Genomic DNA, 24,593 nt, shown 5'->3' on the forward strand with positions numbered 1-24,593 from the left:
ATATAAGAAAAAAAAAGTTGAAACAAAGTCAGTTGGCTAAACCACCTGGTAAAAAAGGTCAAAACCCAAAGAAATCACCAGAAGACCCACATTTACCTCAAACTTCAAATAGCATTTTGGTACCTAATGATCGTCTTTGTTATTCTTGAGAAAGTCATTGGATAAACAGCTTAGATAATCAATAGCTTGTATGTGTGCAGTGTTCTAATTGGTCATGCATTGTATGTGTTGTTGATTATTGTCTAACTATGGAATTTGTTTGTAATTAATGTAAATAAAACAATATATACTCTCTTTTTTAATTAAAAGAATTCCATTTCATTAATAGGTTAACTTACTTAAATTACTGTTAATATTAATTGTGAGTGTATTTTTTTATATTTTAGGGACATAGACCCCTAGTTCTGAATATAAACAGTGCTTTTTAAAAATTAGATAGTATGAAAATTTAATTTACAAAATTTGTAACTTAAATTTTGTAACTTAATCAAAAAAGAGGTTAAAGCTTGCGATTACTCATCGGAGGTCCGTGATCAAAGTTCTCAATCAAGCGTTTTTCAGAAGTTTTATTTTATGCAAATTTATTAGAAAATTAATTAAAAAAAAGCTTCAGCAAGTCAAAATACTTAATGGTATCGGTGCAAAATTCAAAAAGTATTTGACCTTGTCAACCATGTTTACCAAATTTTACAACTATTAATTTTCTTTCAATAATTGGTTGTTTTTTTAAGTTGTTACCAATAGAATAGAAAAGGTTTTTTTATTTCAGTTAAATAAAGTTTTTAAAGAGCTTTTTATTGTTTTTTAAGTTAGACGTGATACAAATTTCCGTACATAAATTTTCTAATTGTGTCATCAGCAAAACAACTTACATGACTTTCATTATCAACCATTTTATCATTGTTATTTATAAAACTTATTTAATAATGTTTTAAAACTTGAACATTAAATATGTTCAAGTTAACAAGATCGTTGGTTTTAAATCTTTCAAAACTACTTTAATCAAGTTAAAAGCCACGTTTTGACGATAAAGTTCAGAAAGCCTTTTATACAAAAAGGGTCTCTTCTCAACCAAATATACTTTTTAAACAAAAGAATATTAGGTTGAGAATACTTTTGCTAAATCTCGATACAACGGAGCACTTTTGCAACCGACTACAACTGTAAACTTTTTTCAAAATACATTTTCTAAAAAAAATATCAGCAGTCTAAAAAAGTAAAAATATTCGTCGGATGATTTGGTCTTATTGACAAGTTTGAAGTATATAATGATAAAAAACTTAGCAAATATTTCCGCATATTTTTACAAATAATTCGGTAGACTGAAAGATAAAAAAAAGTTGACATTTTTTTTTTTGTGAAAAAAAATGTAAGTACCAAAAAGGGTGTTTGGGTGTTAAGGGTGTAATAAAAATAGATATTATAATAATGAATTAGAATATTCTAATCAAGGCCTTCTTTGGGATTTTCTAACCCCCTAGGAAAATTTTATTAAAAAAATAGTCAGCAAACTTGGACCCTGAAGTCGGTAAATTTGGATCTTTGGTTGGCAGTCGGCATATTTCAGCAATCGCGGACTTCTTTTTTTTTTAAGGCCTTATTTGGCAAAATTTTTTTGTAAAGCTTTAGCCGGGAAAAAACAATTCGTACCCACCCCCTTAAAACCTCTTCTACCAGCCTTGGTTCTAATTACACTGAACATAGTAATGTATTAAATAAAAATCGGGGTTTTAAAGTACATCAAAATTATATAAAAATTCAGAACACGGCCGCAGTTTAATATGAAGTTTTCAACACTGCTGTTGCAATTTCTTTAGAATTTAAAAGATTTAGTGGATAACCCTACACTTTTTTCTTGGCGGCGGCTTTGGGTGAAGGCTTAAATTGTTACAGAATCAGTACTTTTATTATTACTTGACAAATACAAAATGTCGGAGTTTCAGATTATTGGAAAGAATAGATTTAAGCCTAAAGGTATTTTGTGTTCTCCTTGATGAATTGAAAAATATATTAAAAGTTTTTTATCCTTTTGTTAAATTAGAAAATCACTAGGCTTTGAAATATTTGAAATAAGTTAAATGAATGAAGCATTTCAATGGTCTAATTAAAATGGTCATGCAAGTATAGATTAGAGGGAGATGATCTTAAAACATAAAACTAATTGTAAAGTTTCTTGAATCAGTATACTTCCCCTTTTGTGGTTCTATGGGCTGCAATACATCATGAACCAACTCACCCTTATCAAATTTCAAAATGAAAATGTATAAAAAGTTTGTAAGACCATTAGCATAAAATTTTCTTTCTAAAAACATGCTGCCAGCATTAATTTGACTACACCAAATTAAAATTGAAGTAAAATTTGCTGTAATTAAATTCCTGGAAGTTAAAAAAATTTAGGAAATGGGAAGACTAGATCCCATATCATACAAGCTTCCTAAATTAATCTAGTGTGCAACCACATTAATTGAAATTATAACATAAGAAGTAGCTTACGAGCCCATATAAACCTTTAAATTACATTACTGAAATGAAAATGATTTTGGGTTGCATTATGATAGTTCCATATTTTTCTGTTAACCACGAAGTTAAGAAGGCAGAGAATGCAAACTTATTTTCTTTATCCTTAATCATCTTTATTGTTAATTAATAAAATATAAATAAAATTAACTTTACTGTCTAAAAGTTTCTTTTTTAAAACAAGCAGTTTTTTTAGTTAACTGCAACTTCTGAAACAGTTTTTGGTATTGAAAAACGGTTTGGTACTGAGAGGTTTCTTTATCCTTTAATCTAGCGCTCAATTAAAAACATGAGTTTAATTTTTGTTTATTCACCTTTATACCCTTCATGTTGTTAATTAAGCATTTATAAAATCAGACACATTTATATAAGAAGAAGGAAAGGAGAAAGGAGGGAAGGGGGGGGGGGCTTGTTCTCCAATCTGAACTTTTCAAAAAGTCCAACATTCATTGACATTAATAAAAAAACAGATTTTTTTTACCATTTATGGCACAAGTTTAAATCTAAGACGTTATAAAAAAAATAATAAAAAAAATTTTTAAATGTTGGCTTTGGGATTATTATTAAATTAGGCAGTAAGCTAGTTGACTATATTTTTATCATGCGTGTGCCTTTTTTTCAAAACTTTTTTTTTTCTGCACTCAGTCTACTTTGTACCTTTAAATTATGTAACATACAGTTGTTTTTGAGACATTTCCCACTTTAAAACGATTGCAAGTAAATAATAAAACAATCCAACTCAAGTTGTTGTTTTTATGCCATTTTTGATTCTATTTTTATAAATTTAACAAAACTAAGAAAAAACAAGAGTTATTTTTGATAAAATTAAAACTATTATTTTTGACTAATGCTTTATTTGTAATTTCATTTATGTAAACGCAAATCATTTGGCGCCTTACCGGATGGTCTGGGTTCGCCCCCGGTACGGAATGACTTTTGAGTTGGATTATGGTAGTCTTTAAATTAATTGTTTTTAATATAAGTATTGTCTAGTTTATTTTTAAATTAATCATTTTTAATATAAAATATTGTTTATTTTATTTTTAAATAATTGCTTTAATTTAACTGTTGTCTAATCTATTTTTATATTAATTGTTTTTAACATGAATATTGCCTACACCTTTTCAAGATGCAATTGAGAACTTGAAAGTTGTAATTAAGAAACGTAAGATGTAATTGAGAAGATAAAAGTTGTAATTAAGAAACGTAAAATGTAGTTTAGAACATGAAAGATGTAATTAAAAAACGTAAGATGTAATTAAGAAACGTAAGATGTAATGTAAGACGAAAGTTGTAAATAAGAAATAGTAAGATATAATTGAGAAGATAAAAGTTGTAATTGAGAAAAGTATAAAGAATACAAAGTTCTTTGTATTTTGAATTTTGTAGTCCTATTATACTTTGTAATTTAAGGCTGGAAATAATAATATAATATCAATAAAATATAAAAAGTAATTAAAAAGGCATTTAAAGTTTAGGCAGTAACTGGAAAAATCCTATTGGGTGTCAATTAAAACCTATTTTTATTTTTGTTTCTGAAAAATCTAATTGAGATTTCAGATGAATAATAAATAAAACACAAATAATTTATTTACATAAAAATTTAAAATTTGAATTTAAACAACGTCATTAAAAATCATTGCAATGTTCAGTTAAGCACCAACTTCAACGTTTTCCATATTTAAAATCGTTGCGTAATGCGTGGTCGTATGTTGTACAGCGCGTGTTCAATCACCTTCCATTATTGTATTTTTTGCCGCAGTAACAATTCTTTCTAAATACTGCATTCGTTGTTCCATAATCCCAGCACCGAATACAGGTAGAATGCGAATAACATTTTTAACGTTTATTTTTATTTTGGACCAGATAGCTTCCGCTGGGTTTAACATTGGGCTATAGGGTCCTAACAACTGAGCCGGTAAATTTTCAAACCCTTTCCAAGCTTGACACGGAGTACTGTTTGTTACGACAATCAAATCCTCTAAAAGATTCCCGGATGTAACCCACTGGTTAAACAAAGCCAACATCCATTCGTTACAAGAATCTGCTTTAAATGATTCTCTGCGAGTTTCCATCATCACAACATTTGTTGTTGATATAGCTGCAATCAAATGTATGTTTGCACCTTTTGAAGAAGGTGTTTTCATTATTGCTCTTTTCCCCTGTTTGGCATGTCCTTGCGTTTTTCTACAAAAAAGATTAAAATTTGTTTTATCCAACCAAACTATCTTATTCGTTAATGTTCCTAAAATATTCAGCTCTTTTTTGTTTGTTTTCATTACTATTCAATGAAAATAGTCTGCTTTCGAGGTAATTGGCAATTGTGGTTCTACTGACGCTAATATTAAATTGCCTTAATATCCTTATTTTAATGGCCACCAATGTCAACTGACAGTCAATTTCAATCCATGTTAGTTTTTCTTTATTTTGATCATCGGATAATTTTTTTGGTTTAAAACCACCTTTTCCAATAAAATTTGAAATTCCGCTGCGGACCCAATTGTATGCTGTCTTATATTTGACACCTACAGTTTCCGCCAGAGTCACCCAATTGTTGTTTCGCTCAGCACATTCAGTTACTCTTCTTCTATCATTCGATATCATGTCTTCTTTCAACTTGTTCAGTTGTGTGTATTTCATGTCTACAAATTGGACAAGGTGGTTCTGGTTGTTCCAGAAATGGTTGTAAACAAATTTGGTGAAATAAATGCTTGCGAATTCAATTTAATAAAAGACTTTCAATTCATAGTGTATTGGCAAATAACACAACGATCTTTCAATTCCATAACTGTATTACTGTATTGCTGGTGCATTTAATGCTAAATTTGATATTATTAACTTATTAAAATGCATGTCCAAGAAGATCTTTTATAATGACCTTTAAGCTTACATTGAATTCGCAATTACAATTAATGTATTCTCATTTATATATTACAATTTCTTAATTACAACTTTTGTTTTTCAAATTACTTATTGCGATTTCTTATTTACATGTTGTGTTTTTTAATTACATATTGCGACTTCTAAATGTTGTATTTCTCAATTACATCTTACTTTTCTTAATTACAACTTATTTGTTTTTAATATAATTATTGTCTCGTTATATATATAATATAATTATTTTTAAAACTAATAATTATATCTTGCTCTATTGTTGCAAACTTAAATTGTTTGTTTCAATTATTTACAATTTTATTGGTAAAAAAGGTATACCTTGGCAAAAAAGGTGTACCTTGGTAAGCTTGGTAATATTTATCGTAAGTAAACAAGTTTTCATTAGAGATGATATACTGGTTTGATTCATAAAACTCGCTGGAGTATAATTTTTATCCAGCTATTTGTTTTATATTAAATATGGTCTTTAAAATGGTTCATAATGTTTTTAATTTTTTTTTCTTATTGCTTTTTTTGCTTTTTATCGTTTTAATTTTTTGTTTGTTTTATTGTTCCTATATCCTATTATTAGCTTTTTGTAAGTTTTTGTTTAATTAGAAATAATTTCTAAAATTTATATTTCATCTGCAAACAATTTACATTTACTTGTAATATTGTCTAAGATATCATTAATGTATAGAATGTATCGGATCTATCACCAAACTTTGAGGCACTCCAACCATACACCAGTATCAAATTTGATGTTCTATCTTCAAACAATACTCTTTGTTTTTGATTGATCAGAAAAGCACAAATCTTCTATATCAAGTGACTGTTTGTCCCTTATAAATATTTTTTTGTGGGAAGTCTCATAAAATGCTTTGACAAAATCAATATTAAAAAAATTTAACGACGAATAGCATTGGGAAAAACAATATAATACTATAAGTGGAATTGAATTTTATGATTTAATCTTTAACTTCAAATTTACAAAAGATGATACAATAAAATATTGATCACGTTGGGCCGTTATATGGATCACGTAGGGCCAGATTTTTTTAATGCCCTAATTTAAAGCCCCGGACTTGTCTAATAACGGTAAAACTGATATGATTACATTTCTATACTAATTACTTTCTATTAATACAGGTCTAATGACTTAAAATAAAAAAGTTCATCATGTAGAAGGGTTTTTGATTGGCTTCCGGTACAGTAGGCTTTTTTTTTAATTGTACCTAGGGTCACCAGCTTTTGTATCTAGGACCGCTCTCTGAAAATTAGATTTGACTCCTTAAATTAGACACATAAATTTTATTAAATTTTTTTTTAGATAAATTTGTTGAAAATTGCCTTTATTTTCAAAAAATTTATCTAGTTTTACTTAGAACTTTGAACATTTAAAAATGTTTAATCTTGATAGTTTTAATGAATGACTAAGTCTACACGTAAAATGGTTATCCTAAAACGCAAAAAAAAACAGTCTACCGCGTGATGAAACAAAATTTCGGTTCAAACTGCAGCCGAAATGAACTGAAACTTTTATAAGATTTTTTTTAAGTTTAGATAACTTTTTTTTAATTTAAAGTGGGATCATGACGGTTTCCTAATTGTAATCGTTTGTTAGTAAATCAATTTTTAATTATAACAAGAAATTTTAATTAAAATCACGTTACATAATAGTTTTAAATTACTATTCTCAAATCATTCTTAAAATGAATTAACATTTAAGTAAAGCAACCCAAACCAATAGTTTCATCAAAAGTTTCTCAGTGCTAAATTTTTCAATGGAAAAAACTGGTTTATGGAATCATTTTACCGTGACAGGTAGTGATTTTAAATACAGAACTTGCAATATCTGCAATTTGAAAATATCTCGTGGATCGCACAATCCAAAACTTCAATGACTTAGCCGACTTTCATCACATTTAAGAAGTCGTTTATTCTAAAAAATCTCCTAACTGAAAAAGTAATACTCACAACTACCGGCAGTCCTGAAAATATACCAACTTCAGATCAAGTTGAGCCTATTACAATTAAAAAAAGAACAATACCCTTATTTGACACCAGAACAAAACGGCAGAGGGCTGAAATGTTGCAGTTTGCAATGCCTGGTTGGGTTGACAATATCTCAAAAATTGATTCGAACTCCGAAGAAGGTCTGAAGTTTGATAGATTTATATTAGAAAACAACATTAAAAGCAAAGTTTGGTTTTGCAAAAGTAGCAAAGAGATTCCTTGAACCTCCACCAACATCTACCGAAGTTAAAAGGTTGTTTTTAACTGCTGGAGACATTCTTTCAAATGAAAGAAACAGACTTTTGCCAGAAAACATGAAAAAAAAATGTATTCCGCAGAGAAAATACTTCAATTATTACCTTTAATTATTGAAATGTCTTTACATATTATAGTTTTTATCAAACTATGTTACATGGTGATTGCTTAGATATATGTAAAATAGTTTTTTTTTTTTTTCGGTATTTTCGGTTTCGGCTCAAATTTCGGTTTCGGTCGATCACTACCTTAGTTCGCCTGCCTTTTGACACCACGTTTTATCGCATTTTCAAAGCTCCACTCTCCAGAAAGCATTAAACATTAAAGAAGCAAAAGTAAAAAGTAACAGTAATTTACTTCTTAATGATGCATTTATTTATTTATAGATTATATGACCATCAATTTTTGTAATTAAGATTCAGTGATACTACTTACAATTAAACTGTTAGAGACACAATATTTATTTAGATAATTATGTGCTGTATTCATAACAAGCATCCTTCACAAAAAGTTTAGTTACTACGTTATTACAACGAGCTTACTACTATCACCCTAACTAACCCAACTAAAAAAAAATTTATTACAATTTCAGTTTAAATATTGAAAATTTTTACAATGATAATGACTTTTGTGCGACGCCTGGTATAATTTAATTAAATAAAGAAATAAATAAAAGTTATATATATTACAGTCAACGTATTACTGCTTTTAAAAATATATTTGGGAGATTTTGCAACGGTTGCAACGATTTTTGCAACGAACAAATATAGTTAGGAGGTTTTGTAACGAGTGTAACTCAATACATTTTTTTTTTTTTCGGATCTATTTTTTTATTTATTTTTTTCATATAGTCATAATTACAATAGGATCGTTTACATATAATAAACGGAAAAAAGAAGAAGAGTTTATCATATTATAATTTATCATTATATTTTACATAAGCTCTTTTAAAATAAGAGTTAAAATGCAGTATAATTAAATACAGATGTTACAAATGAAAAATAAATTAGTGATGACTTTTTCTAGTTTATTAATATTGATCATTTATTTAAAAGAAGTATTTAAAATTGAATCCTTTTCCTAATAAAAACAGTTTAAATTCTTTTTTAAATTGTTCTAAAGAGTATTTCAAAACAGTTTTGTTTTTAAAAATAGTTTTGGTATTTAAAAAAAACCTTTTCCCTAATGGTCCACGATATCGTATTTGAAAAGAACTTTTAAATAAAAGAATTTGAATCGACAAAATTATTATTTTTTTTTTTTCTTCTAACTACATTCTTAACAACATTTTGTTATAAAATATAAAGTTTGCAAGATAATAATGATAATAATATATAAATAAGAATAAAAAAGTAAATGACATTTTGTAATAAATTTGAGATTTGAAAATTTTGTGGTATATTTATGAAAAATTTTGCTAAATAACGAAGTATTTTATACCCTGTTTTGTTTTAACCATAAATAGCAAAACCTGGTATATAATAAACATAAATAGCAAAACTTGGTTTATATACATTAAGGGCATTAGGTTTCCTCAAAAAAAATTCGCCATTAACCGTTCTGTTAATGCCAAATATAATCGTGCATGCATTTTTTTGTTTACTATAGATCTTTTAGCTCACTAAAATTGGTACTTACCTACGCAACATGTAAGATAGCTATGAATAAATGCAATAGGTAAGATAGCTATGAATAAATAAAAAGTATATATTTTTTAGGATTTAGTATTACAAAATGGTTTCACTCTATAAAGCATAGATCTTGAGATTTTATTTTCAATAAATTCATCCATGATATATTTTCAACTAACATCACTCCAAGAAAGTTAATGGTTAATTCAATTTTAATGACTAACTTTCTCATAATAAAAATGGGTAACTTTAAGAGTTTCATCCTTGTTATGTTATCCCCCTTATTATATTCCCCCTCATTAGGTTTGTGGAACAACAACATTTAATGAAAGTCTGTTACTAGTAATCCACTCTTCGATTTTTAATAGTATATCACTAAATATTGATTAAATAAAAAAGATTAGAGTTGTCAGCAAACAATATAACATTTAAAATCTTGGATGCTGAACATAAATAATTTATATAAAGTAAGAATAATAATGGCCATAGGATTGATCCCTGGGGAATACCACATAGTATAATGTACTTTTCTGTTTTGTTTACTTTATATAAAACGTATTGCTTCATGTTTGACAGGTAGCCTTTAAACCACAGTAAGTAATTGTTTAATACTCCATAGAGTTCTAGTTTTTTAAAAGTAGATCATGGTTATAGCAATGTCAAATGCATTCGACAGATCAATAAAACTCCTAATGTATAGCATCCGTTTCGAACCCATCGGATATATGATTTATTAGTTCGATTAATCCATGATCTGTTGAAAGTTTTTTTTTTAACCCAAATTGTTTGTTAAATAGTATATTGTTCCCAGTTAAATAATTAGTAAGACTTTCATGCATAATATGCTCTAATAATTTTGAAGAACATAATACGGAAATAGGTCTACCATTAGACATTTTTAGTCACTAGTTTTAAAAATAGCAGCTTTTAGCAGTTTTTAATGTCGAATTTTAAAAAAAAGTTAAAATTGTGAAACAACAAAGATTCAATTGTATTAAAGGCTATAGTCAGCATATAACTCACAGCCAGAATGCTGACACATTTTGCTTTTCAGGCTCCCAATTTGCTAATTATAATATAGTCGGCAAACTTGGACTTATTTGCACCTTCAGTCGGCAAAACGAAACTTTTCTTAGATTCAGTTGGCAAAAAAAAAAAAACTTTCTATCTCTAATGGGCAAACTAGGAAATCAAAGGACCTTTCTTTTTTAGGCGGCAAAAAACCGTAATGCATCGACACCCTTTTTTTTTCTCATTTATTTAACCGTACAAATATTTACAAGTTCCGTTTTTTATAATATATATAAAAATGGCAAGGACGAGAAGAAGACAGGTTTGACTTATCACCAAGCCCGTTGTTTTTTGTAGATATTTATATAAATACGTTGTAACTAAAATTAAAAATTAAAAATGAGAGAAAAAAGCAAAATGTTTCCAAGAAGTTTATATAAAATGCAAAATAGTTTAATAGAGTCTTTCAAAGTTATTTTTAATAAAAGTTAAGGAAGTAGTTTAATCTCAATAACATGAAGGTTAACTTACGGTCATGCAATGCTATACAAATTTTAAAAATTCATTCAAGAAAAAAAAAACTAACAACAACAAACAAACAAAAAAGAAAATATGAAAAAATGAAAACATAAAAGTTAATTTACAATGAAAAGATATAATTCTCTGTTTGTTCATTATTTAAAAGTAATCGTTTTAGCTTTTGTTTAATCTGTTCAAAAGTTGTAAGTGTTTTAATATCATTACTAATTATCTTATTCCATACATTAGGTCCTTTAATAGTTGTTGAGAACTTGGTAAACTCATATATAGTTTAATTTGAACAAAGTTGTTACTTGAATATTTAGTCATGTATTTGTGTTGACTTTTATAAAATAATGGTTTAAAGATATTTGGTATTGTATTTATTATTGTTAGTTTTATACATAAAAATTAGCAGATGATTTATATTTATTTGGTACAAATTTAATATTTCTAGATTGTTGAACAATGGTCTAGAATGTGAGAGGCGGTGTGCATTTGATAATAATCTAATCGCATGTTTTTGTTTGCTAAATAGCTTTTTTGTCTTTGTTTTATTGGTGCTGCACCAAGCAATGTTTGCATAGTTAAGATAGGAATGAATAAATGAGTAATATATGTATTTCAAAAATGATTGATCTTAATATGGTTTTGCTTTGTAGAGTAATCAGATATTTTAGAAGTTTTATTTTCAATCATGTTCATGTGGTCTTTCCAATTTATGTTTTCATCTAGAATTACACCTAGAAATTTCATTGAACATTCTCTTTTTACGATGTATTATCCAATTATAAGCTTTGGAAGTGCAAGAGGGATTTTAACTTTTTTATGGAGGCGATGAAAAATAGTATACTTAGTTTTTATATATACGTAGTTAAATTAATTGAAAGCTTATTCATATTTAACTATTCGGTTAGCTTTAGAAGTTCAATGTTGAGCGTTTCAAATAATGATGTTATATCACTATTAGAAAAAAATAAATTTGTGTCATCAGCAAGTAAGATAGAATCTAGAATATTACAAGCTGTGCTTAAATCATTACTAAAGATTAAAAATAAAAATGTTCCTAATATAGATTCTTGAGGAACGCCTCAAGTAATTGTCATATTGTTAGTTTTTTCATTGCCAGTGGAATATATTGTTTTCTATTAGATAAGTTGCTTTTGAACCAAGCTTTGTTTATATTTTTGATTTCGTAGTTTTCTAATTTATTTAACTAAAATACTATGATCAACAGTGTCGAAGGCCTTACTAAGATCTATGAGAACGCCTAAAGTGAACTCGTTTTTGTCAAAACCTTGAAAAATAATCTGAATGAGATAAAGAATTGCATGATTAGTAGAGTGCCCTGTTTTGAAGTCAAATTGTTTTTTTTAAAGAATATTATTTTTTTCTAAAAATGAGTATAATTTGTTATACATAATGCGTTCTAGTATTTTTAATAAGCAAGGAAGAATGGAAATAGGTCTATGGTTAGAAATATTAGTATCATCTCCAGATTTAAAAACTGGTATCACTCTTGCAATTTTAAATTTTTTTGGAAAGACTCCTTGTTTAAACGAAAGATTAAATATATACAAAAGAACTTATTTAATATAGAAAATACATTTGGTTACAACATTACTACTAACATTATCAAGTCCTTGTGCTTTGTTTAACTTTAATAAATGCACTGCATCTAATAACACTTTTTCAGTTAACTCAGGATATTCCATTATTGATTTGCTAAAAGTCAAGCATTTCTCCTTGTTAAACTCACTGTGTTTTAATTTTGATGCTAAAACGTTTTAGCAGTTATAGATTCTTTTGTAATATCTTGATGATGATAATTTAGTTTTTTTGGATGACCATTTAGCTTAAGTGTTTTTTTTTTCTAATTACTTCTTTAATGACTTGCCACGTTTTTTGAGTATCGTCTTTAAATTTTATTATTTTATTTGAATAGTATAACTTCTTTGAAAGTTTTATAATTGATTCAAAGTGACCTTTATATTTTTTATACCTTAATTTATTTTCATAAGTTCTTTTTTTCAGAAACACTTCATACAATCGTTTTTGTTTTTCTTTATGATTTATTTATTCCTGGTGTAATCCAAGGGTTTTTAAATGTTTTACTTTTAACAATTTTTGTTACCACCGGGAAAGCTTTATCATAGTGTTTTTTAAATATCCGAAGAAAACTGTTATAAGTAGTATCTGTGAAATTTGTTAAATTTCGTCCCAGTTTTCAGAAAATAGAAAATTATTAAAAAGTTCTATAAAAATGCCATTATATATTCGATTTGTAATTTTTTTTTTTTTTGAGGGGTGTGTTCGACAACTTAATGTGCGATTAAAAATATTGGGAAATGATCCGATATACCAGAGATTATTATTCCAGTTTTTATTTTGTATATTCATTAATTATTATTTGATCAATTGAGGTTGCGCTCACGGCGATTTTTTTTGCCTTAAAAATTTCCAAAGATTTTTTTGAAGAAATACAAAATTTGGTCCAAAGCGTCCGCAATTTTTAAATTTTTATGAAAAGTTGCAAAAAGTTACCATCTTTAGCATTGAATTAGGGCTATAAATATAAATTTATGTATTTTTTTTTAATTTTTATTTAAGTGTAAATATATCTCATGCGTTTTTTTATAAAATCTGCTCTTTAAAAGTTATGCAGATATTGAAATTCAATTTATTTAAAAAACTAGTACAAAAACTAGAAATAATCAACTGGATAGACTAAATGTCGGTTTCCTTAACTATCAATGCTACTACTTATAAAGATAAATTTCATTTGGATCTCAATTTCCAGATTACAAATATATGCCTAACTTACAGTTAAATAGTAGTTTTAAGCAAAATGGACATAAAAATCACTGTTTTTTTAATAAAATACATATTTGCATTATTAGTCATAAGAAGGTATATGTTGTGAGCTGGAATCCTAGATATACACATTATGAACTCATGTGTGAATTTTTAGATCATAAGATGCATCATGGATCGAGTCTATCCACGAGTTTGATAGTTGGTTAACTTATCGCTAAAAAGATGGTTTAGAAACCATTTGAATTTTTCAATGCCTTATTCGATGAAAATATATTTACTTGGCGCGTAAAAATAAAATAAACTGTTTTCGTTACATCCGTATTCCAAAATCTCGTATCTCGTATACCATAGCTACTGGGAGAAAATCAAAAAAACTTGCCGTGCGCTATTCCTAGTAATTCGTGTTGGTTTATTTATTGTTAGAATGAACCCAATTTGAAATATAATGTTCATAAAATTTTCACGTTTTTTTAGTGTCGTAATCAAGCGCATTATAATCAAGTCCCCCACAAAAAAGACACGTTTGCCACATAAAATTTTGTTTTTAATTAAATTTTTAGAGCGTTTTTCAAAAAATTTGTTATTGCCATAAGGCGGTCTGTACACAACATGTACAATGATTTTTTTAGTGATTTTATTTATAATTTCGATCGTTAATGATTCCCAATCATTACTAATAACACTAAATTCGGTTAGCAGTTTAAAATTTACCGACCCCCAAAAATGAGGGGGGAGGGCGTAAATTTTGCATGGTCATAACTTTGGTAGTTTACAATATTTTTCTACGAAATTAAAAATCTGTCAATAAATTTCAATTTAGTTTAAGATTAAGTGAGGTTTAAAATTTTACTACATCAGTGCCCTCATGTTTCGGCAGGGAGAGGGGGGGGGGGGCAAGGGTTAAAGGGCTCTTTTGTTCCCAGGCCTCTGCCATCCCAAATTTTTGCAAGATCTCCTCATTTGGTATAGGTATGAACATACTTAAGTTTGGAGCTTGCGCAATGGGTGAAAGTGCTCTATCTGAAACATCAAAAAATCTTGCGGACGCCCATGTCTATGCACTATGATCCGAAAGACACTATGCACTATGGTCCGAAAGACTCTTATTAAATTTGTATCAATATGTTTTACCAGACAGTGTTTTTACAGTTAGTGTTTGAACTACCTTATCCTATTTGTCTAATCTCTTTGCATGCAGTACATAGTTGAAAGAAAACATTAATCGAGTTTGTTAAATATAACTTTCTTGACATCTAATAATTGAAATTTTTGCTTAATTACTGCTTTAATTGATAAAATTAGTGAATATCTATCATGCTTAGCTAAATAATTTTAAATTTACTAAGCAATATTTCAATTGTTAAACATTTTTTTAAAAGTTACCAATACTCTCACAGCTGTCTTAAAACCTCGGTGCAACAAGCGATTGTTATTATTTTAGGGGGGGCGCAATCATCAATTTTAAAAAGTTGGGTTGTGAAGAAAACAAATCAAATAAAAAGTTTGCGTGTTTTTTTTTTTATATTTTCCGGTATGCTGTTTGCATTTCTTTGATAAAAATAATTAAGCAAACTAGTGACATAAAATAAACTAGTTGGTAGTTGACTTGTTGGTAGTTGACATGTTGGTAGAAGATAAATAGTTTTCCTGTCGTGCAAAAAAGATTTCCGTTTCTAAAACTATTCTTTGTTGATCATTTTAGCGGATCTGAAATCTTTATAATTAAAGAACATACCCTGAAAATTTTATCCATAAAACTTTTCTAGATCTCGAGATATCAGGTTTTAAAGATGCAAAAAAAGAATAAGAATTTTAGAAAACAATGAACAAAGTTTTCCGGTTAATAGAAATTATTAACAAAAAAAAAATAAACCGACTAATAAAAAAAAGTTTTAGTGAGGTAATAATAGTAAGTATTTTTATGCAAAATGTATACATTTTCTGAAAGAATGATAAGTTTTGCATCAAATGGGTAAATATAAAAAAAACTCTTTTTTAAATACCCATTTGATTCTCAATTAAACTTTTTTTTTTTTGCAAATTGAGAATTTTTTCTATATGAGCCACCTTAAAATTTGGACAGCAGTGGTTGCGCACTTGCCTCAGAAACAAAGCATTCCTTAGTTCAAACCCCACCTCTTGGCAAGTTTTGCGACATCGGTTAGGAAGGAGGTGTGAACTTCAAATTAAATGCTCATCCGTGGTGCTCTGTGATAAGACCGTAAGGACTTAGCATTATTATGCGTTATTCATTGATCCGTTATAAGAGAATTAAATAGTGCTGTAAACATATTTAAATATTTGTAAACCAGAAAGAATTATTTTATACTATACGTACATTGTAAAGAAAGTTTAGCAACATTCTGCATAAATAATATAAGCAGAAACGTATAATGCTAAAAGCAAATTTTTTATTGACCATGCACCATATGAAGTAAATCCAAACAAAAAGCGTTTAAAAGAAAATAGACTTTCAAACCGATTACTCACACCTGCCGAATAAACAGGAAGGAAAGAGTGGAGGTTGGGGGGGGGGGGGGTGAGGCCTAATAAACGGGATGGTCAAAATTTTGAAAAAACTTAAAAAAAAAAAAGAAAACATCAGAAAAAAATTGCTTAACTTAAAAGAGTAATATCTTTTTTAAAGGATAAAAATCTAAACTAATAAACTTCCCCTCCCAATAATTAGGCAAATAAGAGTAGCCTTTGAAAGAACCAATGCAAGCCTTTAAAACAGAGTTTCGTTAGCTTTATAATATAAAAACAACACCACTCTTCAATTTAACGTTTTTAGAGATTCTTTAACATAACTTAGTGCTTTATGTTAAAAAAAAACCGTGTTTTAAAAAATACCCGAATTTTTTTAAAAATTATTAGCTAATACAATTAGTGTTTTTTATTTACTATCGTTGTTATATATAATTATATTAACATTTCGTTTGTAACTATTAGTCAATACAGGCAAATATCGATATCCAATGAGAGTAGCGTTAGTGTTACTTACCGAAACTGATATTACCCAACTTAGATAATAGCGTAGTCGTTAAGTAAACTTCTTGCATTGTTAAGTTTATCAACAAGAACTGAAATTTGCTCTTCTAAGAGATGCCATTCATTACGCTTTTCAACTTCAATATTATACAGAATAGCTAATAATGCAGGAAACGCTTTTGTTTTAAACAATGAATTGCGAACGGGCGAATAAATTACATGTCTAAGGGCAAATAAATTACTGTCGTTAAGAGCATATATATACATACAAACCTAAATACATGTGTGTGTATATATATATATATATATATGTGTGTGTGTGTGTGTGTGTGTGTGTGTGTGTGTGTGTGTGTGTGTGTGTGTGTATGTGTGTGTGTGTATGTGTGTGTGTGTGTGTGTGTGTGTGCAATTAAATTGAAAATAACTTACTTAGAATCAGGACGATCAAGGATGCCTTCTTGAACAATTAGGGCTCTCTCAAATGCCATCATTTGATCATTTGCTCTTCTAACAGATAGAGAACTATAACAAAATATTATAACCCCTCAGAACACCTTAAAATATCTTTATAGGTTATAAAACAACGAATCTTAAAAGTTATGAAACAACAGATTCATTTTTTAATAAAATTGCATACTCAGCAAGTTTCAAATCTTCAAGTTTATTATGAAAGTTTTCTGTTGCTTTTACTAACTCCTCAGCCGATGCCTTGACTAAATCTAAACGCAGTATGAATATACACACATAAGCATATAAAATGTGTATTTGTGTACTTATAATTATATCAAATACAAAATACAGAGTTTTGGCAGCCCAGTACTAATATATTCTACTCACATTAATTTCAAAAAATTATTTTTTTTTTACTTAAATTATTTTTCAAAATGTCAATTTAACTGTGAATATTTTTCAGACAAAGAAAAATGTCCTCACTTTTTTTTTGTCCTTATCATTTATTCTATACGCAAATTCTGCCTAAACCTTTAGTCGTTGTATGTACTGAACCCCCCTCCCCCGATATGATGCCTATATAATGACATCAAAATAACAGTATTTTATAAAACTTAAAGTTTTTCTTTTTGTTTTCTTTCATTAACTTTATTTTTTAGCGGTAAAAAAGGAGCAATTTTAAAAGGTTATTAAGGTTCTTTTTTATATCATTTTCATTTTCAAATAAATATCGAATATTTTTTTTCTTTGAAATTTGCTTTTAGTTGTTTTGTTTTTTTAACTTTTTTTTCCATCTGATAAATCAGTGTGTTGTTTGAAAAAACTAATTTTTAGTGCATATTTAATGTTCTCAAAACTAAAACAAAAAGTTCTGCCAATATGTGAGTAGTAAAAATACAATCTTATAGTGGTTTAACTATATATATTTCATTTATATTTAACCTTTATCAATCAAGTACAGAAAAATAACAAACCAAATCTTTTTATTTGTAATCTTTGATATCCTGGCTTTCAGACATAGAGCAAACTCCAAGCATATACATGTTTATACTTATGTCAAATAAAGATGCTTTGCAAAAAAGTGCAATTATTAGAGCCTGGGAAGAAAAAAGCTCTAAAATTTTGGCCACAACTGCCCCAAACATAGGAGAAAAAGTTGATAAAATATTTATTTTACTATTCTTAAATAAACTTATATTTATCAATAAATTATACATTTTGTACCCAATCTCTTAAGATTCAAAACTTTTGATTATATAAAATTTGAACCCTCTTTTATTTGAAAGGGTTATCCTTAAATGTTTGTAAACATTGATTTTTTATAAACACAGCATTTATAAACTAACTTTTTAAAGATAGATGCAGCACAGTCATGAATGGATCAAAAATAGGTTTTCTTTTAACAGGCACTTTTGAATTAAAAGAACAGTTTCTAAAGTTTTAATTTTGTTAGGGTCTTGATTTTTATTCCAGTCTTTATTTTTAGCCTTTTATTTAAAACATTATTTTATATTCAATAATAAAATTCTCAGCATTTCACTTATATTTTTTTTTGCTAAATAATTAAATTAAAAATATTCCACAAACAAATCTAATAGCCATTTAATGGGGAAAAAAACAAGCAAATGGAATGCCTTTTGTAAAAGATATTCTATTAGTTTATTAATCTCTAACAATTGCGTGTAAGCACTCTTAGATAAAAACACAAAAATTGTACTAAAACCTTTGATTGTTAAAATTATAATTGAATTTCTTGTTTATAATATGTTTATTTAATAACATTAAATAATATTGTAAATACAATATTTCTAAAAAATATTTCAGCAAAAAATAATCTTTAAGCATGTAATAGTTCATAATTTGTAATGAACTTGTAGTAGTTCATAATTTTTTATTCTAAAAAATAAAAATAAAGTTATGCTGAATTATTTACTGTGTGCTGATTTAAAATATGAAACTATAATTTTGTTGAAAATTGTATGAGATGCTTTCTTTTGCAAAGTACTGTAGAATGCAGATTTAATTGCTCATTAAAATAAAAAGATAAATTTCGTTAATAAAATCATATTGAGTTAAAGAATGTGGGGGCTTTAGTGCATACATGGAGTGTGGATTTGAGCAGACTTACCTATGTGTATAGGACATTTATTACAACAAACTTTGCTTGTTTGCTTTTTTCATTATCTTTCTCATTTATCAGAAAAAGTGGGTTAATGTTAGTATTATTAAAATGATCAGAATATACTAAAACCAACCTAACCTTTAGTACCAACCTAAATAGTTTAAGTAAAGTTATTTGTTATACATAAAAATATTTACCCATATTTATTTTTTGTGGTTCAAGCATGTCCCTGAATGCTATTTCGAATAAATCAACTTCTTTGAGTATTTTTTTAGCATATCTGGTCAAGTTAAACTTTAATAGCTGGTCATCAGCCATTTCCAGTGCGAACTGTAGCCATAGTTTAGTTATAGTTGCATGGTAACGCATATCTGGGTCAATAAATGTAGTCATGTAGTAGAAGTTGTCATATATGGTGTGGTAGACAGGGTATTGTGATCTCTTAGGATGAGCTTTCTTTAATGTATAAAATAATATACATATATATATATATATATATATATATATATATATATATATATATATATATATATATATATATATATATATATATATATATATATATATATATATATGTATATGTATATATATATATATATGTATATATATATATATGTATATATATATATATATATATATATATATATATATATATATATATATATATATATATATATATATATATATATATATATATATATATATATATATATATATACACACACACACACACACACACATATACTCATGTATACACACACATATACTCATGTTATTATTAATGTTATTAAAATTAATACTTAAACTTCAAATTTATAAAAATACACCTATTAATTTTATACAACTGTTAAAAATAAAACATCAAAATAGGAGTTTAAAATATTAAATTTAACCTTCAAATTTAATTTTTTTTATTAATATTTTGAAATTTTTAATGTAAAATTTGTGTAATTTTTGGCTGATCATATTGCTAGTGATGAATTATTTTTATTGTTAAAAAATAGAACCGATTTTTGCTAATTTCAAGTTTAACTTAATTGAGCTTTATCTAGTGTCTGCCATTTGTATTTTAAATTCTATATATATTTATTTAAAAACAATGATTTAAAATGTTGCTTGTTGCATTTTCTAAGTACTCTTAGGTCCTTAATACACGGGAAGAAACGTTAACTAATTTCCAGAAATTTTTCCTGTCTACCCCATGCTTATCAAGACCCTCCTGTTTATTAATTTTTTCATGTTATCAACAAAAAAATAAAATCTCAAGAGTAAAAAAAAAATCAGAAAAAATATAAATCAGTCACTGATAAGAATAAAAACTTTCAGTGTAATTAGCCTTTAAAAATTGTCCTTCTTTAAAAAATCTTGTTAATTTTGATTTAGGTTTTTGTTCATTTCTCACCATAGTATAAAAACTTATGCAACCATATTAAATTCTAGTGAAACTTTTCTGGGTTTTTTCAGAACTAGGAAAAGCCTTTGATTTATCATAAAAATCATAGTTTTAGTCAATCTTGATTTCCTTTATTTAAATTTATGAAGTTAACTGTAAAAATAAACTGAAACTAATTTATATAAAGAGCAGATAATTTGCAATGAGGTGCTGTATATATGAACCATTTATTTTTTAATTTTGTAAAACTTTATTTTGATGCTGATTGCATAAACAGCAAAAAAAACATAAAATGTATAACACAAAAATAAGAATGATAAAAGAAGACTAAATTAATTGGTTGGTAATCTCAAAGGGGGTTAAAATAAAACTCAAGAGGTCCTAAAATAATTTTTTTTCAAGCTTCGGAAACTAAAACAAAAAAAATATTCTTTAGTTTATTTGTTGACCAGGCTGGGGTTCTAGAACACTGACACAGCATAAAGCCAAGGAATATCCAAAAAAGCCTAGGCTTAGCAGAGAAACAGATATTTTATATATAGCATATAATGCTAATGAATTGGACACACATGCTTCAATAACATTTTTAGTTGAACTTTTTTTAAACTTGATTTTTCTATGGATTTTTGTTTACTTCTGGTTTCACCAGAAACTTTGTATACAGTAACTCGAGTGAATATGATAGTTAATGTATTGTAATTAAAAATTAAAAAAATATTTTTTCTTTTTTTTCTTTTCAAAAACATAATTTGCATCAAAACCGGGACAACTTACTGTCCCAAAGAACTTTTTAAAGATGCTGGGACAGCTTACCTTAAATTGGAATTATCTTGAAAAACCAGGACATCTGGTTTGGACATCTGGTTGGACCTTACCCAAACAGGACATCTGCTTGGACCCTACCCAAGACAAAAATAGCATTTTGATGATAAATAAAGATTACTAACCTCATTGAATGAATACCTAAAGTCAATAGAAGGAATGCCAATCACAGAATAAAAGTAAACATAATCACTGCCAGATTCCAAATCTGAGTACCTTAATGAAATATAATTAAAATAAGCATAATTTATAAATAAACTTTAAACTCTTTTGATAAAAACACATGCACTAAAGATTAAAAAACAATGAAACTTATAACCTCAACAACTAATGCATATATATATATATATATATATATATATATATATATATATATATATATATATATATATATATATATATATATATATATATATATATATATATATATATATATATATATATATATATATACTAGGGTGGTGCTCAAAACAACTTTATTTAAAATTTCTTCTGACACCCCCCTAAATGTGTTCTATATAATAAAGTAATAATGGATTTAAAAAATTTTTGAATAAAAAATATTTTTAGGGGTGCCTTTAAACATCTATCAGGTCCCTAATATTATCAAAAAAAAGTTTTTCAAAAGTATGTCATGTTGGGTCTCAAACAAAGCGAAATTATATAAAAAGTTCAAAAATATTAATCATGTTGTATTTAAATTTTTATTTTAGTGAACAAAAAATTATGTATTTAAACTAAAAACGAAAAATAGGGAATTTAACAAGATTTTTTGATTACAATTTTTTTCATCAATGTTTTTTTATAAAATAAATATTATTTTTGAAATTTTTATATAATTTCGCTTCGTTTGAGACTCAACATGACATACTTTTGAAAAACTTTTTTTTATAATATTAGGAACCTGTTTGAGGGTCTTGTGGCACCCCTAAAAATATTTTTTTTTCCAAAAAATTTTTAAAATCCAGCATTACTTTATTATATAGAACACATATAGGGGGTGTCAGCAGACATTTTCAAAAAAAGTTGTTTTTAGCACTACCCTAATATATGAGCCAAGAGATGCATAGTGGCATAAGTGGTATAAGTCACTTTCTTCAATATTTTGAGTTATTGCCACCAATAGTTAGCATTTTGTTTATTCTATTACATGGCAGAGTGGTTTAATGATATCGATAATGATGCTGGAACTGTTTTTTGTTATGCTTCTCACTAAACAGCTGTTTTTGTTCACAGCCATAGCGATATTAGTTAGACTTCTCAAAACTAGATATGAGTGACCACTATGCATCTCAGGGGCTCATATATATATATATATATATATATATATATATATATATATATATATATATATATATATATATATATATATATATATACATATATATATATATATATATATATATATATATATATATATATATATATATATATATATATATATATATATATATATATATTATATATATATATATATATATATATATATATATATATATATATATATATATATATATATATATATATATATATATATATATATATATATATATATATATATATATATATATATATATATATATATATATATATATATATATATATATATATATATATATATATATATATATATATAGTCTTGCATGGTAGTTGAAAAGTTTCTTGCATCAACTGTAGTTTTAAAGAGAGCGCTAATTAACCAGACAAGAAAAAGCCTAAAATTTAATTTTTTGCTTCTTAAATGATAGAATGCCTACCCTAACCAAACCCATGATGTAGCAGCACTCCATTGCGAGTTAGGTTATAAATTAGTCGATGTAGCAGAACTCCGTTGCTAGTCAGGCTATAAGATAATCAATGTAGCAACACTCCCTTGTAGCAGCAGGCTAAAAGATAGTCTATGTAGCAACACTCCGCACATGTTTAAAAAAAATGGTTTTAAAAAACAAAAGCAAAAATACCATTAATAAAAAAAAGCTTTCTAGCATAATTATTGCGGTTTTTTGAAAAACGATCATTATTGCAGTTTTTTGAATAATTTTATGTACTCCCACATTAATTTAATTGTTTTCACTTTTTGATAACAATGAGATGTAGCTTAATTGTTGAGGTAGTAAAATTGTTGTTAAAAGAGACCTTTTTTACATTAAAAGTCTCTTTCGACTATGAGATAACGATATATATATACACATATATATATATATATATATATATATATATATATATATATATATATATATATATATATATATATATATATATATATATATACACACACACACTAGTTTATTACTGCTTTGTCCATTGAGCACTTTTTATGAAAAAAACACTAACATATTTGACTTAATAAGCTAATAATATTTAATAAACTTTCTATAATATCTATTTTGTGTTAAATCATATTGCTTGGTGTTTAAAAAAATTTTAAACACTTTATTATCAGTTTAAAAAACCTAACTCTAGTATTGTCTAATGAATCTAGCTTCACTATTCTAACTTACCTTGGTTCGGTAGGATTATTTTGATTTGGTAACTTATCTCTCCAGTTTGCAAATAAGCTTTTTTCTTTTTTCTTTGGGTCTTCATTTTCAAACAAGTTGGTGTTAATAACAAATAAATTTCTTTTTGCTGCCTCTTCATTTATATAGTCTGGATCAATTGTCTTAAAATAAAAAATAACATCAAAATTTCTTTTTGCTGCCTCTTCATCTATATAGTCTGGATCAATTGTCTTAAAATAAAAAATAACAAATAAATCTCTATTTGCTGCCTCTTTATTTATATAGTCTGGATCAATTGTCTTAAAATAATAAAAAGCCGTTGGCAATAACTTAATGCCAATTCGCTCTCAAAAGATAAATAAAAAATATTAATTAAATTTAAAGAACACATTAGGAAGAAAAAAATAATAAAAAAAATGTGTTGTTCAAAGTTTTTAAAGTAAGCAAGGTTTATAATGCAAATTTTTAAAATGTGTACAAAATAACATCATAAAAAAACCAACATGAAAAATATTTACAATTATATTTTAATGTATGTTAATGAACTATATTCTTAGGTATGTCTTTTAAAGTGATAAGGTTTGTTTTTTTGGAGTTGTTTTAGAGTTTTTAGAGAGGAAAACCTAAAAAAAAACTAGATTGAACTGAAATTGTGCTCGTAATAGACTATATAA

The 24,593-nt window shown here is 26.7% G+C and overlaps 1 protein-coding gene across 1 annotated transcript in view; it reads right to left on the reverse strand.

The window, feature by feature from the left end:
* Positions 1 to 16,480: 16,480 nt before the first annotated feature.
* LOC101240094 (N-acetylated-alpha-linked acidic dipeptidase 2) overlaps positions 16,481 to 24,593 on the reverse strand; it is a 51,340-nt gene continuing 43,227 nt past the window's right edge. The window contains exons 12-17 of the mRNA XM_065791639.1: positions 23,920 to 24,080; positions 21,544 to 21,634; positions 19,401 to 19,659; positions 17,269 to 17,350; positions 17,061 to 17,153; positions 16,481 to 16,854 (exon numbers count right to left, since the gene is read on the reverse strand). Coding sequence (XP_065647711.1) covers positions 16,665 to 16,854; positions 17,061 to 17,153; positions 17,269 to 17,350; positions 19,401 to 19,659; positions 21,544 to 21,634; positions 23,920 to 24,080 — 876 coding nt within the window. The 3' untranslated portion in view covers positions 16,481 to 16,664. The remainder of the gene's footprint in view (positions 16,855 to 17,060; positions 17,154 to 17,268; positions 17,351 to 19,400; positions 19,660 to 21,543; positions 21,635 to 23,919; positions 24,081 to 24,593) is intronic.

Source organism: Hydra vulgaris, chromosome 02 (assembly GCF_038396675.1).
Source record: "Hydra vulgaris chromosome 02, alternate assembly HydraT2T_AEP".
NCBI lineage: Eukaryota > Metazoa > Cnidaria > Hydrozoa > Anthoathecata > Hydridae > Hydra > Hydra vulgaris.